Source organism: Zootoca vivipara, chromosome 3 (genome assembly GCF_965207765.1).
Source record: "Zootoca vivipara chromosome 3, rZooViv2.hap1.1, whole genome shotgun sequence".
Classification (NCBI taxonomy): Eukaryota; Metazoa; Chordata; class Lepidosauria; order Squamata; family Lacertidae; genus Zootoca; species Zootoca vivipara.
The window spans coordinates 80,078,317-80,099,142 of NC_142586.1; the positions used below are offsets into that span (position 1 = coordinate 80,078,317).

General features: G+C 39.8%; 1 protein-coding gene across 2 annotated transcripts in view; it reads left to right on the forward strand.

The window, feature by feature from the left end:
- Positions 1-16,964, forward strand: part of CDC42EP3 (CDC42 effector protein 3) — a 29,573-nt gene extending 12,609 nt beyond the window's left edge. For both annotated transcript variants that reach the window (XM_088666543.1, XM_035108266.3), the window contains 2 exons: positions 12,177-12,233; positions 14,719-16,964. In XM_088666543.1, coding sequence (XP_088522669.1) covers positions 15,004-15,771 — 768 coding nt within the window. In that variant the 5' untranslated portion in view covers positions 12,177-12,233; positions 14,719-15,003 and the 3' untranslated portion in view covers positions 15,772-16,964. The remainder of the gene's footprint in view (positions 1-12,176; positions 12,234-14,718) is intronic.
- Positions 16,965-20,826: the final 3,862 nt, after the last annotated feature.

Here is a 20,826-nt window from a genome sequence, read left to right on the forward strand (position 1 = left end):
GGCAGCCCTCCCACTTGTTTCTGGTCACACTGAAAAGGGGAACATGCACCTTTGGCTCTAGTACTGCCCACACAGACTACTCCCACCCACTACTGGCCTACAACCCCAGCAGAACCCTTGAAGAAATCCCTTGACAGGAAAGAAGTTCCCACTTCTTATCTGCTGGATGAAGGTGCAACATGACATCTGTGTGATTATCTCTTGAGCAAAGGCCTGCTAGAAAGTGGGAGACAGGACTCTTCTTATGCTTCAAAAAGAGTCTAGATCTCAACCCATATCTTTGGAGTTGGTGTAGTATTATCTAGAGCAGGGGTGAGGAACCTCCTGCCTATGTCCCCAGTGTTGCCTTACAGGGTTCTCTATCCAGTCCTAAGGACTCTAGGTCCCTCAAAAGCAAATGCAGACATGGCATTGCAAGGACTTAAAAGACCTGGGACACAGGCCCAGACACAAATTTTCATAGATATCTGGGAAGTTAAGGCTAGGGTTGCCATATTTCAAAAAGTAAAATTCTTTAAGCTTTCTGAGCTGTTTCTGCTGCTTTTCCCATTGCGTTGCCATACACCCAGGTTTTCCCTGACATTTTGCTGTTTCGGCAAAATTCCCCCTGACACCATTTTTTCACTGGAAAACCAGGACATGTCAGGAATTTTCCTGACGGATGGCAAGCCTGAGTTAAGGCAGTGGTGGCTGGGGTCTTACCAGCAATGTGGTTCATAGTGCGCCCAGCTGCCTTGTAAGCAAAGTAAAAATATTTATGTTTTAGAGAAGGGACAGGAGGAAGGAGATCTGTTGTGTAAGACCTCCCAATCAACCATAATTGTGGAACCAGAATTTGCTGGTCGAATCCCACCCCAAAATAGCAACAGTTTAGAAGTGCTCTGAGAACTCGGGGACTTATTCCATCCTTCATTCTACAATTTTGTGCACTAAGTTTGCAGTAGCATGTATCTTTTCGGAACTTAGCCCACACTGATTTTGCATCACAGAAATTTAGGGTGAAGCAATAATTTTGGATTGGGCATTAGGTTCCCACGGGACCTCTCAGGTAGTTTCCATGCTACTATATGGACATTAACTTCCATTTTGAGCAAATGGAAATTAAGTGTTTTGTAGTTTTAACTGCAGAAATTTGGAAGGCTTAAAATTCTTTGGGCTGGATCCAGAATTCCTGCGAGCCATGGTGAGCTTCTTGGAAGCAGAGCAGAATAAAAATGTAATTAATTAATAACAGCATTATTATTATTACTGTTACTGTTGATACTACTACAAGTTATCTGATAATAGTTTTCTTCACTATGGTGAGATGCATAGTATTATATTTCTTATTTAAATTGTAATAATTATTTCTAAAAATGCATTTTTAGTTATAAATTAATGCATGCAAATATTATGAAAAGATTTGCTCTCTTTAGTCTTTTGTGTGTGTGATGAAGTTTTTGTTCTTTCTTGTTCTTTGTACACTACTCTTTCCCAGTAGTGTACCTAAGGGGGAGAGAGGGGGGTGTCCTGGGTGGCGCTGCTCCCAAAATCAGTGCAGCCTGGGGTTCGGCTCCCAGCACGCTGGGCTGCTGCATCCCACCACCCAGCCACAGCTCTATCTCCCCTTCTGCAGCTCTTAACTCAGTTTTGACCTTGCACTTGTCATTGAACAAGTTACTTACTTTCAGTTGATTTTAGCATCTTATGCCAAATTGTAGCCAGTTCCTCTTGCCAGCCATTTGCCAAATGTCCTACAAAGATCTAGCAATCCATTAGTAGCTCTGACCCATATTTTAAAATTAGAAGCTTACACAAAGTCAGCTGATAGAAACTGAATGTGTCTACTTACACCCTAGAAAACCACCCACCCCCCGATACTAATAGCTGGAAAATAACTTGGGGTTATACTGGGAATGATTTGCCAGAGCTTTTCCCTCCCAATGGTTGTGAGCACTTTTAAGAGTGAATGTAATCAGAATCCTAAGCCACACCTTTGTTATCTCAGATTCCCACACAACTCTTGTTGAATGTTACCTTGGCCAAAGTAGAAAAAAGTGTTCAACTCACTCCAGCATCAAAGAAAAAGCCCTTGTCATCTTTATCAGTAGTGATGTAACGCCCAAAGTGGGAGAAGGACTATTTTATACATGTGTAAGGAAGCACTGCACTAAGATTTTTCACTTTCTTCAACCCACTGCACTGCTGGCTTACTTTTGTATTTATTATTTAAAATGTTTCTATGTGGCCCTTCAATGAAACTTTCAGGTTGAGTTACCATGGAATAATCTGTTGTCTCTCGAGACAGAGGGATGCCAGCAGCAACAACACAGAAGCATAACAACAACAAATAAACACCAGCAGCGATAATCATACTGCACAATCAACAAACAGCAGAAAACAGAAATCGTCAAACAGTTAAAAACCAACCATAAAATACAACGGAATGCATGAAACCACAGTTAGGCTTTCAGTTCAAAAACCCAGGCAGATAAATAGGTCTTTGCCTTGCCCTAAAATGATATCAGAGCTGGTGCCCTTAGATCAGATGACACTCTGCAAATTATCTATTTTAATACACAACTCTTTTTCAACAGGCCATTTCCCCTAATTATACCACCATCCAAAAACTAAGAGAGATTGTGTGTGAAATATTTAAAGGTTAATGAATTTATCACACCAACACTTTTTCTTATTTTGGAAGATGTTCTTTTCAGTTGAAGGGTATGTAAGCCTAGAAGTGTCCTAAAACCCATTTAATTATTATTTATTTATTTATTTATACCCTGCCCTGGGTATACTCTGGGCGGCTTCCAACCGAATATTAAAAACAGTACAGCATCATAAATAGCAACTCATCTGATTACCTGTGGTAAGTAAAAACTACCCCACCCTCTGGCTAAGAGCTGGAGAAGGAAGCCTTCCTAAACTAGAACAGCTGATTTATTCCCCCTCCCCCTCTCTTTTAGCTAGTCAGTGTGCAGACCTTAGGAGCGGGAAAGAAGGGAGGCTATTTTCTTCTGGATGTCCATTTGCAAGGACTTCAAAATATACTTGTTTTAAAGTATTTTAGTTAAAATCAATGGGACTTGCTTTCAAGTAAACCCTTAATTTACATCACTGCTGAAATATAAGTGCTCGCTTTTACTTTGCTTTTGAAATAAATGACACCAGGCCAAAACCTGTAGAATAGGCAAACTGTGTGGTTATTTCTACCCTGCTTATGAGTAGCTATTACTGCCTAATGTTGACTTAAACATAAGTCACAATACAACTGCACCTGTTTCAGTTGACTTAGTGGGGCTGCACCGATGCACATGGCTTGAGAATAGTAGTCAGAGATTCCCATGTAGACCCAGAGAGAGCAACGTAACAAATAATTGTTGCTGTCCAGCAAATTTCACGAACCACATCAAGCATTTCCTAGGACTTCCTTTTAACTAAAGCCATGCACAGTTCAACATTACACACAGTCATTTGTTTTCCTGTTACACTAGACAAGAGCCAAGGCAATAAGGTTGTTTTTTTTAATGACCCTTAATGCACAGATGGCCTCAAGAAGGGTTAAATGTGAAGGAGGATTCTAAAAGGAAGGTTGAAGCAAGTCTTGGCATGTCTCTCCTGCTAGTCAGAGGTGAAAGCTATGCATAAGGCTGTAGAATGTCACTGCCACCTAGGATTTCCCTTCAGCTTACTGATAGGAAAATGCCACAGCAGAAAGTAAAGCTGCTCTTACTACGTAATTGTTAAGATTGTTTGAGTAACATTAACATGACAGTAGGAAGAGGTTGGCCATAAATATAATGCCTATTTGTATCATTAGGGGTTAGCGCACTTAAGTGGAGTTTTAGTATTTTTGTGCAAAGCTTTGCTTTGGGGTGGGCTTCTCAAAATCAGGAAGATCGCTCCAGTAGCACATGGGGGGGAATCATTCAAAGGCCACTGGGAGGTATCTTGTGTAAGCTATCATAACAATGGGTTTAGGATATCCTTAATTCATGGGTCATGTAATGATGCTTTCAGGGACCATTCCCAACATGCATGTCCAGAAATCCATGCTCCCACAGAACACCCTCAAAGTTACCAAGCGCCTATTCAAACATTCAAGAGGGCATATGGTGGAGTCCTCGTATCACCTTGCAATTCATTTGTGGAATCACTTGTTTGAAAATGTTGCCACATAGCTTTTCACAAAATTCTTCTCTCTCCTGAAGATAAAGCTAGATGGCTTATCCCCATTCCATTAAACTTCCTACATTTAAGGGATTCAGATGTTTAAGCACTTTCTTCATAGCTGAACAAGAAAAGCCCATGTGGGAATGTTAAGGACAGAGCTTGCATGTGTATCTTCTCCTGACTTTTGTGCCCCCACAAGTGCTTTGACCCCTTGAAGAGAACTAAAGACCAGTATGCTAGATTTGGTGGAAGCAAATTTTAGAATAAGTATTGGGGAGGGGCCACATACACACACACACACACACACACACACACACACACACACACACACACACACAACATTTTACTGCACTGTGTGATCCATCCACACCGATGCTATAATTTCCCGTATCTACTGTGTAGACTGTGCAGTTGCAGAGATAGGCTATGCTGCATCACAACATCCAAAACCTGAGTGGAAACATCTTAGTTGGCAGGTTTGACACTATGTGATGTTAAAGAGAGAACAATTCCTATGTGCCTTGCCTCTTCAGACAAGCCATGCACCAGCAGTGCCCCATCTGTGTGCAGCTTTCCACACTGTCTCATATTAACATTGTTATTGTTGATTCCCAGTACCTAAGATCACCCATGACAATCACATATCAAACCCCAGTGATATAAATTTTACACTGAATATCTAAAAGGCCACACTATTCTGTTGCCAGTCATCAAGTATAGAGAAATCAAGTGAGCTGCGTGCATGTGTGACTAGTCATTAGCCTTCAACAGTGCTATGGATCTGGTGAGTTTTAATTTCTTCTTTTTGCAGTTTTAGTATGGTACAAAGACTGCTTTCATGCATCACACTGGGCATTTATGCAAAAGCTTCTGGGAAATTACATCCAAACAGATTTACACAACACTCCCAGAGTATTAGTCTCCTGTCCATCTGTACTAATGGGTTGTTAGTAACCATTATGTAACCATTTATAGTGATTTTAGTTGAGGAACAAATATTACTGTTGGATCAGTAGGCACCACAAAGCCATATTTTCCAGGTTTGACCCAAGACTGAATTTGAACTTGGATGTATGAAAACACACATGCCCACTGAAAAAAAATCACTTCCCACCAAAAAAAAGCATTTATAAGACATTTTGCTCCTGTTTATTTTTCATATCCATGACCCACATTTTAAGAAACATCCTCCCAATGTATGTATTAAAGGTAAAGGGACCCCTGACCATTAGGTCCAGTCATGACCGACTCTGGGGTTGCGGCGCTCATCTCGTGTTATTGGCCGAGGGAGCTGGCGTTTAGCTTCCAGGTCATGTGGCCAGCATGACAAAGCCGCTTCTGGCAAACCAGAGCAGCACATGGAAATGCCGTTTACCTTCCCGCTGTAGTGGTACCTATTTATCTACTTGCACTTTGACGTGCTTTCAAACTGCTAGGTTGGCAGGAATAATGTATGTATGTATTAATTGCACACAAATCTTTCAGTGAGATATATGCAAGAGAACAGTTCATACATCCTATTTCATGCCATTTCTATGCTTATAGAAAATTCCATGGTATACGTGTGTGTGTGTGTGCGTGCGTGCGTGGGGGTGTTGTAAAAAGCTTAAGGACTACAACATGGGCAACTGACACTTTTAAATGCATTAGAAGGAAAGTAGATGATATATCTGCTATATACTATTGTTCTGTTTCACTTGGGACACAAAATGTGGAGCAAGAAGGCATACAATTGGCCATCTGGTTCAGTCACTTGCTTCAGTGTTCATAGACATTTTGCCTAATTTTTTTTGTAATTCAGCCTCCTAGTTTCTTAGATTATCCTTGTTGTATCCATCCAACAATCATTCACTCTCTTCCTTCTAACAACATTAAGTGTATGATCCAGGAAAAGTTAATGATTTTTCAGTTCCATTGGTTGCAGTGGGAGATATGTTGAAAGCTATTCTCACCATAGCTACCTTGAAGGAGGATAAGGCTATCAATAGCAAGCAGTAATAATGTTTACGTATTACCTCCAGTGTCAGTGGTTTTATGTCTCTGAATACCAGGGGCTGGGGAACATGAGTGGGAGAGTGCTATTGCACTCATGTCCTGCATTTGAGCTTCCCATAAATACCTGATGGGCCACCATGGGAACAGAATCCAACCATTCTCAAGTACTGAAATTAATGGAATTTTCTAGATTTAACATACCAAGTTCTTAGTCAAATTTATTTTCTAAAAACCACTAGTAATCACAGAAACACAAGCCAGTTGGGGAACTTTATAGGAGAAGTGGTCCCCAGCCCATTGGACCCTATGATGCAAAATGAGATTTTGCCTGATCTTAGTTCTTAGACTTTTCTTTACACAACCACTTTTGCAGGGTGGGATTTAAATCTCATAAATAAATACATAGGAGAGTATTCAGCAAAATAGTTGTGCTCATGCATACAAGGATCACCACTAGTGTAGTGGTACTTTTTAAACTCCGCATAGTCCTCAGATCTGCTTCAAAGGGTTAGGGGAAGTCCAGAAGAGACTTAGGAGTTGTGCAAGGGGAAGAAAGGGGAAGGACGGAAACATATCTTAGTGTTATGTTGAATAGAACCTATGGCTTTTGATCCACGTACCTTGTGATCCCTATGGTCTTTTTGGAATTCAATATCCTTCCTAAAGTATTTAATCCAAAACAGCTCTGTTTTCTTCTGGAATGGTTATCTTAACACTATCAATGACTCATCTATGACTCAGATCCTTGCATGCTCACACACCCTCTTTTGTTCTCAAAATCTTGAGTGTATCCTATCCAAACAAAATTATCTGAGAACTGATTAAAGCATTTCACACCTTTCATTTTGACCAGTTTGGTATCTGAAAGTAGAATGCCATTAGATAAATTGACTTGTGAACATTTAAATTGCAAAGTCAGCATAATGCAAAATGCTCAAAAACGTCATTATGACTAATATCCAGAGGTTCTTTTTGTAGCATATTCATTGTCCTATACTTACAGCTTATAAAATAAAGAATATCTATCCTCTCCAGGGCCATAGTGCTTTAAAATTGCTCATTTGAAAGAAGAAAGGGAGACATAAACCTTTGCTTGGAAACACGACTAAAGCTGTGCTGCTCTTTTTTTCAGCATCAAAAACGCATTTCTTGCATTTCTCCTGTTTCCAACAAAAATAGCAAATACAGCAGAAAAGAATACCATAATTCTAGTAGTATCTGTGAACTGCAGAAACCATTTAAATTGTATGAACTGCAGAAACCATTTAAATTGTATGAATTTCAGCATCTGGTCCACGACTAAGATGGGGTTCATTTAGCATAGCAGTTAAGAGTATTAGCTATGAACAGAAGCCAGAAGTTCAAATCCTGGCTTGGCCACTAACTTACTGGGTGGCTACAATATGGAACTAATCACACTGGTCTTACAGGGGGGTTGTGAAGATTACTGAGATAAGGTATATGAAGCAGTTAGGAAAAAGCACTATATAAATACCGGTACTCAGTTGTTTAAGAGTCAGTGTGGTAGAATAGTTAGGGCAGGGATAGCCAACTTGGTGCCCTCCAGATGTTGTTGAACTACCATCAGACCCAGGCAACATGACCAAGAGTCTGGGGTGATGGGAACTGTAGTCAAACAACATCTGAGGGGCATCACATTGGCTTACCCTGGGTTTGAATGTGGGAAATCCAGACTCAAGTGTAATCTCTCTTTCTGTTTGGAGACTTTATTTTCAAAATGGCAGCAGAGTACAGTAAAGCAACTACGGTATAAACCCTAAATACAGAGGTCAAATCTGCTCTATGCTTTCCTTGCCCACCTTGAGTCAGCAGCCCATTATCCACATTTTTAAAAAGAAAGAAAAAAAGAGAGAAAAGTGAAGACGGGTAGGTAAGGAAGGCATTTGTGATGATAAATCAAGATCAAAGCTCAAGGCTGGAGCAATGAGTCAAAAGCTTTGGTCCCTTCAAACAACGCCCAAAATTTCTCCCAGGTTTGATCATGCTTATTCAGGATTTATGACAATTGCATTCACTTTCCCCCCCATTTCTTCCTAAATGTAACATGTCCTCTTGTCTTTAATTTTTAAGAGATATTCAGGATTGTAGAACAATATGTTTTGCCACTTTGTTGTTGTTGTTGTTTAGTGATTTAGTCGTGTCCGACTTCGTGACCCCATGGACCAGAGCACTCCTGTCTTCCACTGCCTCCCGCACTTTGGTCAGACTCATGTTGGTAGCTTCGAGAACACTGTCGAACCATCTCGTCCTCTGTCGTCCCCTTGTGCCCTCCATCTTTCCCAACATCAGGGTCTTTTCCAGGGAGTTCTCTTCTCATGAGAAGAATAGAGTTGCTCTATTCTTAAAATGAGATAGTTAAAAGCAAAATTTATGCAGACTGACAGAACCAACTTAATCCACCATCCTACTTCATACTAGAGGTGTTGACAATGCAAAGGCAAAATCAGAACAGATGTAGTAGATTGGCTGACTTGTTTTCAGAGAACCCACACTTGAAGTATATGTCTGGGTGTAAATGTGATCTAAACATTATTTTTTAAAATATATACCATGGTACTTCTTATGAATCTCACTGCTGAGATAAATAAATCTGTCTATTTTATCATCCCACCCACACTGTGAGACAGTCTCTCTCGGCATAGCCGAGTGTTTTATGGCAGAGTGCTTTATGGCAGAGTGAAGATTTGAACCCAAGTCTCCTCAGTCCTACTTAGATACTCTTATTTATTTATTTGTGCATTTTTTAGACTTATCAGCCACTCACTGTGAAAGAGCCTTTGAGCAATGTAACAGAAAAGAAAATTAAGATCCAAATGCATAGCATAAAAACAAAAAATACAATAAAACCATTACTATGATCAATAAACAGACACAATAAAACTTCAGCAGCGGAAAACAGTTATCAATAAACAACAGAACATCCATCATTATCTGTCAAATGCCTGGGAGAAGAGAGCGGTTTTTACCTAATTTCAGCTGGGAGTTCTACAGACTTGAGGCCACAATACTGAATGCACAGTTTCTGATACAGTGGTACCTCGGTTTATGAACACAATTGGTTCCGGAAGTCTGTTCATAAACTGAAGCGTTCATAAACTGAAGCGAACTTTGCCATTGAAAGTAATGGAAAGTGAATTAATCTGTTCCAGATGGGTCCACGGCGTTCGTAAACCGAAAATTCGTAAACCGAGGTTCCACTGTAGATACATGGCATCTGAGCCTTGAGAAACCTCTAACAGAGACTCCTCCAAACTTCTGTGATTGGGCAGAGATATAAGGGATCAGACAGCCCTTGAGGTATGCTGGACCCATGTTGTTAAGGGCAGTAGTCTGCTCCCAGCAAGTGTCTTGCTGCAGAATTTTGCACCAGTTGGAGCTTCCAGACCAGGCCCAAGGCCCACAAAGAATGCATTGCAGTAATCAAGTCTTGAGGTTCCCAGTGCATGACTCACTATGGCCAGGCTATTCCTGTCCAAAAACAGCTGCAGTTGGTGTACCAGCCATAAAAGGTCCTCCCAGCCACTGAGGCTACTTAAGCCTCAAGTGACACAAATGGATCTGGGAGTACCCCCAGAGAATATAGTCTCCCTATCTGAACTTCCATATATACTTTATACTTTTTAATTTTAGATTGGATTTTGCTGTGTAATTTTTGTATAATCCTTCTAGGTAGTGTTAGAAAAAGAAATTCCAATTTAGGTATTTCTCTCTCTCTTTAGGACCACCATTCTTTCTAGCCATGATAATGGTAGCTTGGCACACTTTCTCACACTCTGCTTAAATTTCTCCAAATTATCTTTATCTAAGGGCTTCCTTTATCTAAGGGCTTTATCATTCAGACTTCTTTTTGTGCCGCTTTTCTAGGCATAGGTCAGGGCTTTAAAGCTCAATTTCTGATCAGATTTTTTTTGTCATGGGGCCTCCCCCAGAGAAATCCATGTTTTACCAGTGAATTGGAGCAAGCAGCAAGCAGTTTTATCATCTGAAAACAGTTTGACTACGTACGTAGGTTCCCAAACCACAGTCCAAATGGCTTTCAGGTCTGCAGAATGTCTGGATTTCTGGTTAAAGACAGGAGATGGCACATCCATCGCATTAAATATGTATTGATGTGAATTGTATTTTAGTTGCTTCTCTTATTTCTTGCATTGTGTCTTATTGTATTACAATATGAATCCCATGGAATACAATAAAATACAATATAAAAGAAATAAGAGAAGAAATAAAAATATAATTAAAAATAATAAAGCATCTAGCACACCATATCAACAATTTTCAAGTGGTCCGGGGTGGGGTGGGGAGTTAGGGTATCATTGCTCTAATACTTCTTGTATCTAGAAACCTGTTGAAAATTCAGTATCAGCTTTATATTGTTATTCAGCATTCATAAGTAATTTCTTATTTTTCTGCATTAATTTCATAGCTAGAAGATACTCTATCACATTCCTCCAACTTATTCTTAAGAAATTTAACTGAATCTATACATCCTTGCCATGTAAATGCTGTATCATCTGCATAATGCATAATTTTAATTTGGATCATGGTAGGGTAATCTCTTTTATGTTTTTGTTGTCCCTGATTTGTTGTGCTAAAATTTCAAAATGTAAATTAAGCAACAATGATGAGAAAGTACATTCCTGTCTGACACATCTTTGCAATTGTATTATGGGATGCATGATTCCATTAATCAAAATTCCATCCACAATTTTGTATATATTGCTCCAACAAAATTGCAGAAGTCTAAGTTCTGTCCAAATTTCTTCACCATTTTACAGCATAGACCTCCATTCTATAGAGTCAAATGCTTTTTCTGTATCTGCAAACTAAAAGAATAAAGACCAACTAAGTTTTTATTTTGGTATGAGCTTTCGTGTGCATGCACACGAAAACTCATACCAAAATAAAAACTTAGTTCGTCTTTAAGGTGCTACTGAAGGAATTTTTAAATTTTGTTTCGACTCAGACCAACACGGCTACCTATCTGTGTTTTGCTTCTCTTTCACCTCTAATAAGTCGACCAATTTGCATACAATTCATTACAATTGTCTGCCTGCCATGAATCTTGTTTGATCCTTTTTTATTTATTCTTCAAGGAATTTATTAACTCTGCAAGCTAAAATGGCTGTCATAATTTTATAGTCAGTATTTTAAAGTGATAAGCTGGACACTCACCAAGTGCCTACCTTCAAGGACAGCTAGTGGTGGACTTGTTCAGCTTTACCTTGTACCCCAAACAGTGTTTTGCTGGTTGGATGTAATGTGAAATCTTTACTAAAATCAAATTAAAATCTACTGAAATAGTTTATGGTGCCCCTCTCACATAATGGTCAGAAATAGATGACTATGTGAAGTGGCCTGACAGTGCAACATCTGAACTCTTCTAGCAAACATTTTTATTTTGCAACATTTAACTACTCTCAATACAGAGATTAAAATGTCTTCTTCTTCCAACATAAGCTGTGGCTGAGACATCAGATTTAGTAATAAATCATATGACTGTGGTGCTGAGGGGAGAAGACACTTCAAACAAGGCAGATTGCAGAAATATTTTTTTAAAATCAACCAAAAAAATCTACTGTCAGGTTAGACAGTAACTAAGATGTTAGGTGGAAAACAGAATATTGAAAAACATATGCCCCGAGGAATGTGTACAAAATTCCTTAGGCTTGAAAATTCTGTTTCAGAAACAAAAGTTCACATTGAGTAATCTGTGACATTATAGGATTATTTGAAGTTACTGAACTGAGGTATGAAGTAATTCAATCTATAGGATGATTAAATCAGTGAAAGTGGGGGTTAGTGCTTTAATACAATTAAATGAAGTTACTTTGATGCACATTCTTTCAGGGAGCATTTCAAGAATTCCAGGCAGGATGTTTACAGATAAGCCAATGACAGGAGCCACCCAATCATAACTAACTAGTTGAGGGGCATGATGGGATTTCAGAAGTATAAAAGAGAGTGTTTTCAGGCAACATTCATTCTCCTCCGCTCTTCTTTTCCAGAAACCACACTCTGCCACAGCTACAGAATTTTCCACAGGATTACAAATAGAATTGAAGGTAAGTTTTTTCTTTTTTTGCCTGCATATGTCTTTTCTTTTGATTTGGTAAATGAATTGAAACATTGAATAGTGTCTATAATAACACCAGCAAGCTCTCCTCATTTCATGCTTTCACCATCTGAAAATAAAATAAAATAAAAATGATTAAAAAGAAGAACAGCCAAAATTAGCCCGTGTGGTGTAGTAGTAAGAGTATTGGACTAGAACTTGGTGAGTCTGGGTCAGTTACAGTTTCAGCCTAACCTACCTCATAGGGTTGTTGTAAAGATAAAATGGGGAGGAAGAGAACCATATATGCCATCTAGAGCTCATCAGAGGAAAGGCTGGATATAAATGCAATAAAGAAAGTAAGAAAGAAATAGAAATCTTAATATAAGATAGCAAATTAAAGGCTGCTTTCCTATGTAAAGTAAAACTACTGTATTTTTTGCTCCATGTGACGCACTTAGTTTTTAGAGGAGGAAAACAAGAAAAAAATTTACTTTCTTGAATTGTCCTAGGCATAGCAGCCAACTCCTAGAGGCCTAGGTGCCCTTGCCCTCCCCCCAAAAAATATTTAAGGAAGCTTCTTTTGCAAAGGGGGAAAGCTCCATTTATTTGAGGATCAGCTCAAAGTTGTGCAACTTTTTTTTGCAAATGGGGAAAGGCCCATTTGGGGGGGGGGTCCAGCTCACAGTTGTGCAACTTTTTTGCAAAGGGGGAAAGCTCCATTTTTGAGGATCAGCTGGAAGTTGTTGAGTTTCCTTGCAAAGGGAAAAGATCCTATTTTTATGGGGTTCAACTCACAGTTCTGCAGCTTCTCTAGGAAAGGAAATGGACCCATTTCTAGTTTCCAGACAGATAATCTAATCAGCCAGTCACATGTCCTTTGGAAACAAACAGCCTCCCTCTGCAGACAACAATTGAGGCCTGGGCAAGGGGCCTGGGCGGGCGGGAAGGCAGCTAGTGTCCCTTATCTCCCTCTCCATCTCTTGCAATCAGCTGCTGAGCAGGTTCCTTTCAACACTCTCCCTCTTGTTAGCCTTTAGCTCTTTCTTTCTTTCTTTTTTTTTAAAAAAGCACGACCTGCCTTTTGCCCCTAAAAAACCAGACTTCAGCTTTAATGGTCTTGGGTACTACATTGATTTCATTTGTATACTGTACTGATTCTATTTCTGTGTTCCCGGTTGAACATAGTTTGTAATATAAAATCATTTATAGGGTTGTTGTCCTTTTTACCCTGCCTTTTATATTTATGTGTTGTTGTTGTTGTTGTTTTAAAAAAACATATCTGTGTATTAATTATTATAGCAACCAGTTAATATGCATGGCTGTTAGGAAATAAATTAAATTTCAAAATTGTAAAGCTGATGGAATCCTTAATCAAAATCAGCTTTACCATTTGGAAATCACATGTCATTGCTCTAGCAAAGAGAATGCAAATTTAAGTGAACCCCTTCCTCCTGATTAGTCCCTAAATGCAATCCTATTCATGTCTATTTAGGAGTACCGGTAAGTTCTATTGAGTTCTATTGAAACTAGTAAACTTGTTGGTTTTGATGCATTGAAAACTGAGACTACAATTTGAACACATGTGCAGGTCCCTGCTTTTCCCCTGGGATGCACAAGGGTATATACAATATAGCCTTTAAAAAATTATTATCATCATCATTTATTTATTAAATTCCAAACTGCCATTCATCCAAAGATCACAGGGCAGTTTATAATATAAAAACACAAAAATACATAACATAATAACAAACAAAAACAATAACCCCCTACAGTTTAAAAGGCAAATAAAGGTGGAAGTAGCATGGATATTCCTCCTTGCAGCGAGGTTATTCCAACCCCCAATCCATTATGAGTAGCCTGGATATCATACTATTTAGCCTGTGAATCAACCCTTGTCAGATTATGCAACTGAAACTGAGGGGCAAGGAAGGGCATTCTTTGAACTGATTGCCCAGATAAACCCTAAAATTTGTAGGCATCTGTTAAAACAATTTCAGCTTTGATCTTTCAAACTACACATACAAAGATATTCCAGCTTCAGTTTCAAAGGCCTACAAAGCTATGTTTATAAATCTCTGTTTTTAATGAGGAAGAAACTTTTTGGTACAGATGTTTAGAAGTGCCTCTGGAATGTCCAAAGGTGTGGGCTTTGCCTGGCACTAAGATGGAAGATGATTGACAAAATAAGAAAACCAAGAGAAACCAATATAGTAAGTTTATTAAGAGAGTTGGATTTGGCAACCATGTCTAAGGAGTTCTGGCTTTCAAAATGTACAAAGTCAGGGGAAAGGTTGGCTAGCCTCTCGTTAGAGGAATCCTTTTATCCTGCTTAATGAAGGGAAGCAACTTCATACAACTAATCTCCATGCTGGAGCTGTCAAGAGTGCTATTAATTATGTCGCTGCTTTGTTTTGGGGGTTTTTTGTGCAAATATCAGATTGAATGAACCATGAAAAGCAAGTTAATAACAACCTCTTTTATTTCTCATGCAGGTTGCTGAAGTCCTGGAGGAAAGTGAGCATTCTTGTAAGCCTAGCGAAGTGTCACTTTGAGGAGGGAAGCTTACACTGAAGTTCTGGGGCACAGAATTTTGGAAGGTGGGGAAGGCAGCAGTGGTGGCGTGTGAATGCCTGTTTATAACCAATGCCGGAGTCAATAATATGGCATAGATAACAAGAAGGATTTGCTGGAGAAGAGCTACTCAGACTTGCTGACTATTTTTATTCCTTCCTTTGTACCAAAAATCCCCCCTGCCGCCGCTCAAACACTGCTAAAAGATGCCAGCCAAGACACCCATCTACCTGAAAGCCGGCAACAATAAGAAAGGGAAGAAATTCAAGCTGAGAGACATTTTGTCTCCTGATATGATCAGCCCACCTCTTGGTGATTTTCGCCACACAATTCATATCGGGAAAGAAGGACAGCACGATGTTTTTGGAGACATCTCCTTCCTGCAAGGGAATTATGAGCTCTTACCTGGGAACGAGGGAGAGACAGCCAGCCAGTGTGAAGGCCACAATGAGTTCCTAAGGGCAAACAGCACCTCTGACTCTGTGTTTGCCGAAACGCCTTCTCCGGTGCTCAAAAATGCCATATCACTTCCTGCCATCGGTGGTTCTCAAGCCCTCATGCTGCCCTTGTTGTCACCGGTGACGTTTAATTCAAAGCAGGACTCTTTGGGGCCTTTAAGGAATCCCAGGCATAGCTGCGAGCCCGTAATGGAAGAAAAGTTGCAGGGGAAGAGCAAACACTTGGAGAATGGGAAAATATACAAAGATGACATCACATGGGAGCGGAACGTCCCAACATCGCATTATACTAATGGGAGAGACAGTCATTCATCCAGCCTTTCGGAGCAATACGCTGAATGGCAAACAGAGGAGTTATTTGACAATGGCCATCTTTCATGTGATCTAACCAAGACTCAGCCTAAATCAGAAGACTCCCTTTCAGATCTGGCAGAGCCTCTTCTTTCTTTGCAACTTGACCTCGGGCCATCACTTTTGGATGAAGTGCTCAACGTAATGGACAAAAACAAAACATAGAACTTGCTGCTTTTTTGCCTCAGTCATTCATACAAACACAACTGAAATGTATGGGCCCCATCCAACTAAGGTTAAGCAATTGAGGCTGCAATCCTCTGTACGCTTCTTTGGGAATAAGCCTCACTGAACTCAGTGAGCCTTACTTCTCAGTAAAGCATTGGGTGCACCTTTTGAGGATGAATGGGATTTAAGTGTGCTTAACTTTAGATGGATTGTGATTTGCGTGTTTATATACAAAACCAGCTCCCTTTGCAGTAGACAATTTTTCTAAAACAAATGACTTTAAACTATTTTTTTACTTAATTTCCATGATTTTTCTAACATGGCAAATGTCGGATAACAAGAGGACGTATTTTAACAACACAATTTTCAGCCAATTAAACTGTTTTCTAAGAACCAAGAGTCAACATAATATTTGGGTTGATTCTGCAAGTTAGGACAATTAATTCATTTTCAGGAACCCTTTGGTTCTCAAGGACCCTGTGTGTGCCAGGCAGAAGATTTATGAAGTGAAGGTTAAATGTTAATTAGTTCAGCATTACTTAATATGTAAAACTTTCCCAGAATGATAGTAGGGTGTTTTTTTTTATTATTAGCGATGTTTTTCATTCTGGCTGCACTGTTATTGTTGAGTGTTAATGCATAGCTCTGTGTTCAAATGGGAATGGCTTTCTTCTGTTCAACTGTTATGGGAAATATATGTAGCCAATACAAACTGGTGCCATTGAAGTTACTGGAGCCTCTCATGTGAGCTCTTATGCCAATACGTATTCAATCTTAGACAATCCAATTTTTAAAGAGATGAATTACACTCACTGCATTATTTTATGAGCTGAAATCTGTTTTTATGCACATTCACATCAGATTCACATCACACAACACAACACACACACACACACACTTGCACCAGTGAGCTGTCGCTTGGCATTTTATTTGGAGAGCCATTGTATAAACTGTATATTTGTGTGCATTTATGGAAAATACGTATTTGATCCTTTAGCTTTGTTCCTTTCAGTTACTGACATTGACACACAAATCTTTGAAATTTTGCAATGGGTTATTTCATGATTTTAGAGGGAAGCTCAAAGGAGACTGTGCTGCAACAGATGGTACGTCAGGGAATATAGTGATGTCCCTGCAATGTTTTAATACTTTGTGCAATACAATAAAGAGTAAAGAATTAATGTAGAAAATCATGTTTCTGTATCTGAATTACACTTTGTGAAGAAGAGTCTTATTTCAAGATGCAGTTGAAACCCACTTACTGTGCTTTCCCATTACGTTTTACTAGTTCTGTGCTTCAGTAGTGCCAAGAGTAAAATAACTTTCGTACTTTAATTGCTCTGTGCCACAACTTGCCCACACAGATTTTGCAAAATTCATTCATCCTAATTTGGAGCCCCTTGTGTTATAGTGAGCTGATGGAGCTCTTCTGTGAACTTCCTCACAAGTGGAGTAAGCAAATATTTGAACTGGGCCATGTTTTCATATATGGAATTAAAGAAGTATACCCAAGGGACGCAGGTGGCACTGTGGGTTAAACCACAGAGCCTAGGGCTTGCCGGTCAGAAGGTTGGCAGTTTGAATCCCCGCAACGGGGTGAGCTCCTGTTGCTCGGTCCCAGCTCCTGCCAACCTAGCAGTTTGAAAGCACGTCAAAGTGCAACTAGATATAAAAGTATCGCTCTGGCAGGAAGGTAAACAGTGTTTCCGTGTGCTGCTCTGGTTCGCCATAAGCGGCTTTGTCATGCTGGCCACATTTGTCCCTAAATATGATTACAAGCATGCTGTGCATCACAACCAATTGTGGCTCTCCAGTGTCCTTTCCTGCTTTGCCCCTTGCCCAAAGTTTAGAGTTGGGCCTCCCTGTCACCATTGTTTGTTTACATACTGTACTATGGAAAATGCCAGGTACAGTGGGAGCAGAATTAGCTGGTGCTAGATGCAATTCCATGATAAAGATCTAGGTAGAAAATAAGTAAAACCAAACTACTCTAGATTTCTCTCATTATTTTGACTCTCAGACCCTTTGCTTGAAGGTACTCTCTGAAATCGGTGGTGCTGTGGTTTAAACCACTCAGCCTAGGGCTTGCCGATCAGAAGGTTGGCAGTTCGAATCCCTGTGATGGGGTTAGCTCCCGTTGCTCGGTCTCTGCTCCTGCCAACCTAGCAGTTTGAAAGCACATCAAAGTGCAAGTAGATAAATCGGTACCGCTCCAAGCGGGAAGGTAAACGGTGTTTCTGTGTGCTGCTCTGGTTCGCCAGAAGGGGCTTAGTCATGCTGGCCACATGACCCGCAAGCTGTATGCCGGCTCCCTCGGCCAATAATGCAAGATGAGCGCCGCAACCCCAGAGTCGGTCACGACTGGACCTAATGGTCAGGGGTCCCTTTACCTTTACCTTTACCTAAAGTTTAGGAAAGATGTTCTCTTGTATCTTTCACTGCTTGGTGCTACTAGCAGTTCTGATTACCAGAGAGCAGAAAGGAAGGACCAAGTATTAGCACAGATGAATTCAATAACCGTGAACTTTCCACCTTCTGTCAAGTCAGCAAATATATGTTTGGAAGGTGTTGGGGGTATGAGAAAATGGTTTCATCTTTGGCAGGGCTACTCGCTTTCTAGTAAGGGCAACACTTTAGTGGAATCAGAAAGTGCAATTTTCCAGGACCTGTGCTGACCAGAAGTCTGATGTTTTTGGCTGAATTAAGCTTTCTGAGTTAGAGTCAGTCTCTTAAGTTACCTTTAAGAAAACGCTATTCTTTTGAAAGAGATCTCCCACTAGGGAAATATATCAGCTAATCTTACAATTAAGATAATATCCTTCTGTGTTTTGTGTTCTTTAATTATTCCCCTTGCCACTTCACTGGACAGCGAAGATTGTTGTTTAAATAGTAATCTCTCCTACTTGAGCTCATCAAATCAGAATGCTGACTTTATGAGATCCTGGCCATTTTCACAGCAGTAGACTATTCCAGGGAAAGTTCTCAATAGAAAGCAGATAGTGCTGTTTTAAAACCACAAGATAGGGAGAAAGTTTATGATAAATCTCATTTGCTAATACAAACATCCCTTTCAAGGTTTTCTGGCATAACATATGGGGCACAATCCAACCGAAATGAAGCACGCTTATAACACATCGGTTTCAGTGAGAAAGTGGAACACATGCTTAGACCTCCCCCATTAAAATCAATGGAGTTTTAAAATGCAGAACTTTGACTTTTTAACATCAGATCAGGGAATGTGTCGATTTTAACATTCAGATCTAGAGCACCATGAGATATGAAAGAACTTGAGACCCTCACTAGGTTTTGTGATTTTTAAACTTGGTTCACTTTTGGTAACCCAGAAATTATCATAGATGATGATTATTATTATTATTTAAAAAAGGTTTAAAATATATGTGATAACTTGGGATACCTGGTTCTAGTGGAATATTGAGTATTTGTCCCAAAGGATAGTGGTAGTACTTTTAAACCTTTTGAGAATTAAAAATTGGAATTAAAGTTACCCTTCTCTGCATTTTGTCAATATCTGCAGTTCTGCTATTGCTTCAGTGCTAAACTTAACTCTGGAGCTTTGGCTTCATCTGACGTTCCTAATGTTTCCTCCACAATTTGAAATCATTATAAAAGCTTATACAGGCACACAGTATCTTATATTTTTCCTTCAGTAGGAATACGACTAAAGGCACAAATCGTCACAGTGGAAGTCTATTTTAGTCTATCTTAAGATCCTTGCATGTTTGTTTGAGCCCTGGATAGATCTCTTCTATTGTGATTTACAAATCAAAATCCTGCTGGCACCTGGAGGAACTTCAGCCCCTATGTTATAGTATTGTCCCGTTATTGCCCCATTCCAGCATTAATATCAGAATCTCCTGGTTCAGCCATAATACCCTGATGCCTCAATTTAATCCTTAGCACTTTCCATAAAAATGCCATGGTACCTAAATTACTGGAAAGCATCGATTCAGCCACATCTTGAATCTTGGACTGAGGATCTTCTATAACTGGCAATCACAAGGACAAGGAACATTTAACCAGTGTTGCGCAACATTGAACAGGTGTGTACAAGCACGACATTTATTTGTATCTGATCTGAATTTTTGGACCTATTGGAATCAGAAATCTCTCCCGGTTTGTGTACTCTTCCTACTTGCCTCACTTAATTTGTATCCTTTTCCTTCCACTCCCTTTATATACCGTATATAAAAAAAGTTGTTTAATTGGTTCTGGGGCTAGGTGGGATATTTTGAGCAATCAGAACTTAAATTTTTTTTTTATAATGTGCAGGATATAACCACCAGGAAGCTAGTTCGGTGGCTGTAATGCTGTTGGCTTCATTAAAACTAATTTACAATGCCAGCTTCACAAAGTTCTATGATACAAATTCCTTGAGGTTGCTGGAGCACTTAAAACAACATTGCCTCCGATTAAAAGGGGGTGGGGAGCCAGCAAGCAATCCTTGCCATGTAATTAAAAGATTTAAAAAAGGAATCCATGGAGCTCTGATAAGCACATCTTACATTGGCGCCATTTTGGAGGTTTCCACCCAGCAATCAGAACTGTTAAAAGTCTTGTTTTGTGTTTTCTTCCAAAAATTAAAATGTCCCAATAAAAACTTATTTCTAAACTGTGATGATCAAAACTCCCCCCCCCCCTGAATTGACAGATATCACAAAAATAAAAGAGGATTTCTGCATTTCCACATGGTTAACACTTCAGTTAATTTAATCAAGGTCAGGAACACAAATAAGAGGAGGGGCGGGGACTAGTGCTCCCTGTTGCAGATGTTCAAGGGGAAGATAACTGTTGTATTGAAGGTTAATTGATGAAAGAGGGAGGTGCAGCCTGTTTTATAGCATGCAGGAACCACTGCAGGACTTGGTTTGCTGTGCCCTGGGCACTGAGCTTTTGCTGTGGAGGGAGGAGTCCAACAGAGCTGAGAATTGATGTGTGGGAAGAGAAGGGCAGAGCTGGGGTTGGGGGTGAAGAGGCTGGGCCCTGAACAGTGTGCCGGTAGTTCTTCTATCATTCTAAAACATTACTGAACTG